Consider the following 8,253-nt stretch of genomic DNA (forward strand, 5'->3'; position numbering starts at 1 on the left):
AATATGCAAATTTCCTCATAATTAGTTAGATGTACACTATTTGTACAGAAACAAAAATGATAAAATGATCTTAGTTAGTTAAATACATGGAGTGATTTAGGATTATTTTTTCTTGGGTTCGAAAATCTGTCGGAGATGATTTAATGACCTATTACAAATAATTTTTTAATTATATAATTCTTTTCGTGAGAGATTGGTAAAATAAAGGACATAATTTCATGTGTCTATTTACAATATATAACGAGACGACGACAACAACAACAACGACCCAGTAAAATCTCACTAGTGAGGTCTAGGGAGGGTAGTGTGTACGCAGACCTTACCCCTACCCCGAAGAAGTAGGGAGGCTGTTTCCGAAAGACCCTCGGCTCAAGAAAACGAAAACACAAAAACACAATATCACTACCTCCAATAAAAAATATAGGAAAAATAACATCATGAAAATGAGAAAGTAGATGTAAATATATAAGGAGCTGGTTAATAAAATACATGAGATGTTTTATTAGACTTTGTTCTCACGAGCCCTAGTATTATTAATGAAGAAATAATTTTTTTAATTTTAGAGTCAACTTTAAAATAATTTTTTTTTCGTCAACTTCAATAAATTGTCGGATTTTTTTTTTTTTTGTTAGAGTCAACTTTAATAAATTGATGAAATATTCATTTACTGGACAAAGAGCAAAGACCAATGAGCCCAGCAAAAGCCAAACAAAGAAGAAACTAAATCGTTATGCAAAAGACAAATGGTTATAAACAGCATTTTTAAGTAAGAACATATTTCATGTAATCTGATAGATGTAATCTTGATGGTGGCTAATGAGGATGAAAATGGCAGTTTCACTACTCTGCTTCATCAGCATACAGCTGGTTACACACAAGGCTCCTCTCTGGTTTGTTACACTCTTGAAAAGGTTGTAATTATTTTCTTGCCAATCTCTAAATTTAATAAATTAAATTACAACACTCACTTGTTTAATTTCTAGTATAAATTCATCCCCTCCCTTTAGCCTTTCATTTTTCACACATTTCTCCTTTTTTGCTTTCTTGTGAGAAATGGTGAGTCTTGTTTATGGTTTTCATTGGTTCTTTGTTTTGTTTTTTTTGTCTGTAGAATGATCTTGTTGGTTTATCTTGATAATTGGTTAGCACCAGTTTTTTTTATTTTTTCATGCATGTTTACATACCCTGATTGTTTATGATTATTTTTTATTGATGGTGGTGTCCGGGCCAGTTTTTGCGCGCCTCGATTATTCCACCGGATACCTGCTATCTCCCATCTGTATAGGTATCGGGTTTGTTTATGATGAGTTTTTGTTGATTTAATTTATTTCCTGTTTCATCTCTTTTTGGAACAAGAATTGGCTTTCTGATGATGTCTCAAGTCATGAATGTTATGACATTCATCCCTAGATTAGTTTTGTACCAATTTTTTGGGTGTGTGTGTGTGGGATAAGATTGGTGTCGAGACAGCTTGCGTGCATCTCGACTAATCCACTGGCTTGTCGGATTATCATCATGTGCCTTACACATTTTTCTTCTGTGAATTAGGATTTGATAGAGGTTTTGGTTTTCAAAATTCAATTCTTTGCGCCACTTCTTGTCTTTTGAGAGAAATCATGTTTTATCAGATGCTCTCATCGTCTGATCTCTGAAAAAGTATTTTTCATAAAACATTTAACCAGATTTGGTAGATACACTGCTCTATGAGCTCATTAAGTTCTATGAATCAAAGTTTTTAAGCCGAGACCACATGTTGGTTTTAATACCGCTAGATCTGTAAGTTTTAGTCTATGCTTCTAGGTTCATATAAACCTACCTACGTCTAAGAGGCAAATCCATGGTTGTTCCCTGCATCCTGCCCCAGAGAGGTTTAGTGTACCACTTAAATAAGCCGGAAGAGAAAAGGTCCATACACTCCTTTTTGCTGTACAAGGCTTGTGGATCATTCTTTTCTTTTCCATTTGTTATCAGAATGATATCATTCGTATCATGTGGTAATCAGTCTACTGCTTATTTTTAGTGTTACTGTTCTTCCTTTGGTCTTAAACATTTCATGTTTTAAACTTCTCAAATGTGATTGTTTCTGATTTTTCATGAGTGAAATTTTATGTGTGTGGTTTTTCGCCTTGTTTTCTTTAATTCCTTCTCCATTTTTATTTGTTTTAGAAATGTTCTCATGTCTTTGTTTTGTTCTATCATTTTGTGTGGAGACTCAATTATAAAACATATTGAATAGAGGCTAAAGTTGCTTATTTTGTTCTTGCAGCACAGCAGCCACAAAGACAAGACCGCTTGATTCTCAGACGCTCCTGCAACAAAGGTGTTGGCTGATTCGTGGTATATCAAGTGTTAGCTTACTAAAAGTTTCAACATTAGTTCTCTGCTTATTTCAGTGTTTTGATTTATTTGCCATGGTCAACTTTCATGTGGTTTGCGGATTACTGAGAAGTTTTGTTCAATGTCTCTATATGGAGTGTTTGCCTCAATCATCCTAAAATTTATTAGCTCTTTATTTGGCAAGTGGTTTTCTTGTGAACTTTTACATGACAAGCAGTATTCGTAAATTCTTCAAGTTTAATTTGGAAATTAGTATCTTAAACAATCTTTGCTCAACTTGGTAGTCAATAGCCTCAATGTGACACTATAGGCACGCCGTTTTTACTTTTATATCTTTTCCTTTTTGAGTTGGGGTGGGGGAAGCTGACCTAGATGGTAGTAGAAATGTGAGCGTGTGTTTTGGCTTGTGAATCATAAGTAACTACAAACTCTGTAGATGTTGCGGTTAACATTTTAATTTCGTGTAATGCAAGACTATTTATTGCTGAGTTTCCAAAACTATATCATTCTTTTGAAGTCAGTGTCATGTTAAAAAGGGTCTTCAAACAAATGGAAGGTTATATCCTGCTGACAACTTACTCCTAAGGGCATTCTGAAAATAGTTATGTTGTTGTGCATAAAAAATAAGAAAACTTGAGGATGTCTAATGCTTAAGACTTAATATTTGGCAATGGTGCAGCCGCGCAGCAACTTATATTGATTCTTCTTCTTAGCCCTGCAAACAACTTATACCCATCTTATCCCCCTCTAATGTACTACGGTTAGAAATGATAATATGAGATTGTTCGTAGTTTTACTTTGGAATTTATAAGACTTATGTGCGTTCTAGAATCCTTGATAACTCAAACTTACATCGAACTTGTTCTCACATCATTGCAAATGACATACATAGAAGTGATGTATGTGTGAGTTTTACTTATAGATTTCACATATTTTAGAGCTTTTCCTATGTTTCCTTTTCCTTTTCTATTTTTTTTCCTCTCTTTGTGCATGCACCTTCTATATATTCTTGTTTACTATGGTATGACGAAGTGTAATTAATTTCATTTGCAAAGTCGTGTTTGAGCCAGTTTTATAGACATTTACACTGCATTTCGTGGTAAAATTACAGGTCCGGCGAGAAATTTCAGGAAATTATCTGTGATAGAGTGGTTTAGCTCTTTTGAAGTAAGCTACATAACTTGTTGCGCATTCTCAAATGGAGAGATACAATTCCAATGCGGGAAATACAGCCTTTAACGGAACTCCTAATGGTAGCAATGATTTTGCTACAGCCCCGCCAGCTGCTCTTGGCGTTGGTACTGGTTTGGCTGCAGATGGGACTACATCAGTTGATTCAGAAAGCTCTTCTTCTGATTCTATCCGTATTTTGATAGATCTGAATGTTCCATATGTTCCTGACAGCGGTGACTCTGAGATAGATGGGCCAGTTGGATTTGATCTAAATGAGGTGAGGCATAATCAGCAGTGCGTTTGCGGAAGAAAGAGAAAAGCACGTGACAGCACTTCCAGCAGCTCAAGCTCAAGCACAAGAAATCGTCATGTTCCTAGTCAGTCAAACCAGATCGCTCCTAGGGGCACAACAGGAGGAATTTCCATGTCTGGAACTTCTCGTGCTGTGAGTGACTTCGCAAGAAATACCAGCCCCGGTCTTCCGGAGCGTCAGCTAAGCATAGACCTACACGGAATATCTGCTGGAAATACTCAGCGCTATTCACCAACTCCGTTGTGCAGGATGTCCTCTCTGCTAAATGCAAGATCAGCTGGACTCCAGCCTTTGAATCAGAGACGTAGTTCACCTGTACATTGGATGACTAACTCAAGCTTTGTCGAGACATCTTCAGTTCCTCGCATCCCTAGAGCAAACAATGCAGGGAGCTCTCTTCAAATGCAAGGGTTATGGCATGCTGCAACAGCTCCACCTTCTCAGAGTACGCACTTTCCTGGAGCTTCAAGGATAGCTCTGGTGGAAAACACTACAGATTTGATGTTCACTGAGCAACATACAAACTTCCATAGTGATATTCCATCTGCTTCAAGATATCAATCTAATGATGTTATTCAACCTTCAAGTGGTGCACCATATGCTTCAAGATATCAATCTAGTGCTGTTATTCAGCCTTCAAGTGATGCAATTAGAGATTTGACAGCAAATGAACTGAGGACAAGAAGAATTGCTGATTTTCTTAGAAGGCGCTCAGAGTTCAATGACATTCATCCTCCATCAATTCCCCTTGTAATTGGGGAAACTGTTGCTGCTGATAACAGAGATAGGCTGGTGTCCGCGGTTAGTTCTTCAATCATAACATGAATACTGTTCACTTTCTTAATTTCACTGAGCTTTCAGTCCATTCTCTTTACTACATGGATATTCTCGTTTATTTAGCCATCCATCTTTTGGTGCTGAAAAGTTTTCCCTTAAAATATTCCCTCAATCCGCCCTCTCCTTTAAAGTACACACTGCGTTCAATATTTCGGAGATACTTCATCTTGTTGATTTGTTGTATCTGAAGTTCTTAGGCATGAAAGTATACTTCACTTTATGATTAGTTTACCTGCTTTTAGTACACGTCCTTTTTTTTAGAAAGATTAATTATTATGCTTTTAATAAACTTTTAGATTCTTTAAGATGTTGATTTTTTCTCCTATTATTCCATGTGATGCTTTAGAGAGAATATATATATATACATATAGCATGAGCCCCTTTCGGTACATCTTTCCTTGTTATCTGGTTGAATTTCCTACAATGAATTTCCTAGATAGTGTGTTGTATGTGGCTTGGTTTATGAAGTGCTTGCTTGTGACATAGGCTGTTAACAAGACATGCATTTACTGCACGTAAATAGGTTTGTTTTCATAATATTTACACGTTGTTGACTGTTTTTGAAATATTAATACTCACTTCCATTATCATTGTTCTTTTCCTTTGGCATATCTGAAGCATACTTTTCGTTTTCTTATAATTATTGGTGACTCTCACCCAATTAACTTCAACACATAGGCTGGTGCTGTGAGGGAGCCAGGGCGCAGAAATCAACCCATTGTTATCGAGGTCAGCATTCTGCATACTTTACCTAGTATGATAATAAGGAAGTAGTGTGATCTCACTTGCCAGTTCAACCTCTTTTCATTTTAGTGTTATTTGGCTAAAATAAGATTTTGTGAATTAAGACTTGGATATATGATCTACACTTGTTACCAGCATGATTGAACCAATCCATAACTCCATATTATGCTTGCATGAGGCACTTGTAACGGCTTAGCCTAACTATGTTAGTAATACTATTAAATACTGTTCATTTCCAATTGGCGATTTAAGAACATTAAAAGCTTGTGGTTCATCAAAATAGGGTTGCCAAAAGTAGTCTTCGCATGTTAGATATGCTCTTCCATTACCCTATTACAGTGTTGTTGCTATTGTTTGTGCTCTATTTTCACTGTTCCTTTGAGGCGAGGGTCTATTGGGAACAGCCTCTCTACCTTTATAGGGTAAGGGTAAGGTCTGCTTACACACTACCTCCCTACACCCCACTTACGGGATTACAGTGGGTTTGTTGTCGTTGTTGTTGTTGCATGTTAGATATGCTATTTCATACATTGGTGCAAGACAAAGTGAAATGTAGAGCTTCCATTCATATGTTTTCACGCGATTTTGTGTAAGATGGTACGCAAAATGAGTCATTGCTACTGATAGCTCAAAATTACAGGAAAATGAAGAAGATGAACACGAGGCAGCTCAACAGGGTGCCATTCATGTTAATACTGAGAATCTATCTTATGAGGTAATTAATGCAATGAGCCGCAATACATGAATGTGTGATATGGTTTAAAGTACTCAAATCAAATATTTTCTCAAATAACGGGTGGTTTGTGTTTTAGGAATTGTTGGCACTTCAAGAGCATATGGGAGATGCAAGCACCGGATTGAAGAAGAGAGTTATTTCTACACTTCTGAAGCAGCACAAGTATTATCATCAATCGCCCAACATGAACGATAGCAATGACTCCTGCTGTGTATGCTTGGTAAAGAGCACCAAACTTTTTCAGCTGTCCTCCTCAGTTTTAAGCTTGCTTGCAACCTGATTCTTTCTCTTTGGATGTGTATATATAGGATACTTTTGGCGACGGGGACAATCTTGGACAACTTGACTGTGGCCATGAATTCCATTATGATTGCATCAGAAAGTGGCTGAGGGGCAAGAATTGTTGTCCTATTTGCAAAAGGACTGCTTTGACACCATGAGATAGTAACTCATGGTTCTCGTTGATTGGCTTGGCGGACAAGACGGGGGAGTAGAATTATCAAATTTTTATTCAGTTTGGTGTTTTTTGTTTTTTTTCAGTATTAGTCAGGTTGTAGCTGGGGATATCTCAGTTCTAGCTTGAACAATGGTGTTCATGACTTTTCCAGTTTGGCGTTTTTGTGGATTTTCAGTATTAGTCAGGTTGTAGCTGGGGATATTCTCAGTTGTAGCTTGAACAATGGTGTTTTTGACTTTTCCAGTTTGGTGTTTTTGTGGATTTTCAGTATTAAGTTGGTACTAGCTGGGACCTTTGAGATGCCAGTTTTAGCTTAAGTACTAATATTAAATACTTATGGGGATTTCAGTTGTTTTAATTTCCCAATCTTTTTGAATTAAAGAATGTGTGCTTGAATTGACTGAATATGTGAATATGGATGTTTAATTATACCTATATGTCTTTATTAGTATATACATGTGTCACGATCCGGATTTCTCACCCTCGGGAGTCGTGATGGCGCATACTCGTAGAAGTTAGGCAAGCCACGATCTTAGAAATCATTAACTCTTTTTGTTTTTAATTCCTTTTTAACCAATTAAATTACCGAAAATAAACAAATAAATTACAGCGGAATATGAAATTTAGCGGAAGTCTTAAATAAAATGTAAAACCAAAACATCCTGAAGACCAACACGGGCTTCTAACCAGAACCTGGTGTCACAACATCCACGGATTGTCTAGGATTACTACAAATAAGTGTTTGAAAGAAAAGAACATAGTTTGTCTCGAGTACAAATATAATGACAACAGAACATAAAAACTGAAAGAAGAGACGCCGGGCCTGCGAACGCCAGCAGGGCTACCTTGGAGTCTCAGACTGAAGGATAGCTCCCAATGATGACCAAATGCTACTCCGGGACCTGGATCTGTGCAAAAGAGCACAGAGTGTAGTATCAATACAACCGACCCCATGTGCTGGTAAGTGCCTAGCCTAACCTCGGCGAAGTAGTGACGAGGCTAGGACCAGACTACTAAATAAACCTGTACAGATATACAATATATTGCAGAAAATAAACAAGAAATAAGCAATTAAAAGGGAGGGGGTACATGCCTCGGGGAAACAGTTCAACTTAGCAGAAACTAAACAAATGTGAAGGAACAGTACAGTATCTAAAACAATATAATAACACTACTGTTGCAGCGCGCAACCCGATCCATAGGTATATATATATATAACTGTTGCGACGTGCAACCTGATCCAATAAATATAATATATTTGTTGCGGCGTGCAACCCGATCCAATTATATATATATATATATATATATATATATATATATATATATATATATATATATATATATATATATATATGTATATGTGTGTGTGTGTGTGTGTTGCGGCGTGCAACCCGATCCAATATAATATATTTGTTGCGGCGTGCAACCCGATCCAATATAGTATGTGTTGCGGCGTGCAACCCGATCCAATAATATACATGTTGCGGCGTGCAACCCGATCCATATATGTATACATAAATAAAAATATTGCGGCGCACAACCCGTTCCAAATATACAGCTCACAGTAATCATGACAAAAATTCCGGCGAGGGATTAACCATAAAATACTCTATCCCGGCAAGGGAACTCAACAGTACAAGTATATTCGTCCCGGCA

General features: G+C 37.0%; 1 protein-coding gene across 2 annotated transcripts; it reads left to right on the forward strand.

Moving 5' to 3' along the window:
- On the forward strand, positions 690–6,899 carry LOC109223841 (E3 ubiquitin-protein ligase MBR2-like). 2 transcript variants are annotated; one of them, XM_019388286.1, is made up of 7 exons: positions 690–911; positions 2,267–2,337; positions 3,449–4,624; positions 5,339–5,389; positions 6,045–6,119; positions 6,217–6,360; positions 6,449–6,899. In XM_019388286.1, the coding sequence occupies exons 3-7, from the start codon at positions 3,536–3,538 to the stop codon at positions 6,578–6,580; spliced, it is 1,491 nt and encodes a 496-aa protein (XP_019243831.1). In that variant the 5' UTR covers positions 690–911; positions 2,267–2,337; positions 3,449–3,535; the 3' UTR covers positions 6,581–6,899. The 2 variants fall into 2 exon arrangements, with proteins under 2 accessions (XP_019243831.1, XP_019243832.1); XM_019388287.1 differs by having other exon boundaries at positions 2,267–2,320.

The sequence above is a fragment of the Nicotiana attenuata genome, chromosome 3, assembly GCF_001879085.1.
Source record: "Nicotiana attenuata strain UT chromosome 3, NIATTr2, whole genome shotgun sequence".
NCBI classification, from domain to species: Eukaryota; Viridiplantae; Streptophyta; class Magnoliopsida; order Solanales; family Solanaceae; genus Nicotiana; species Nicotiana attenuata.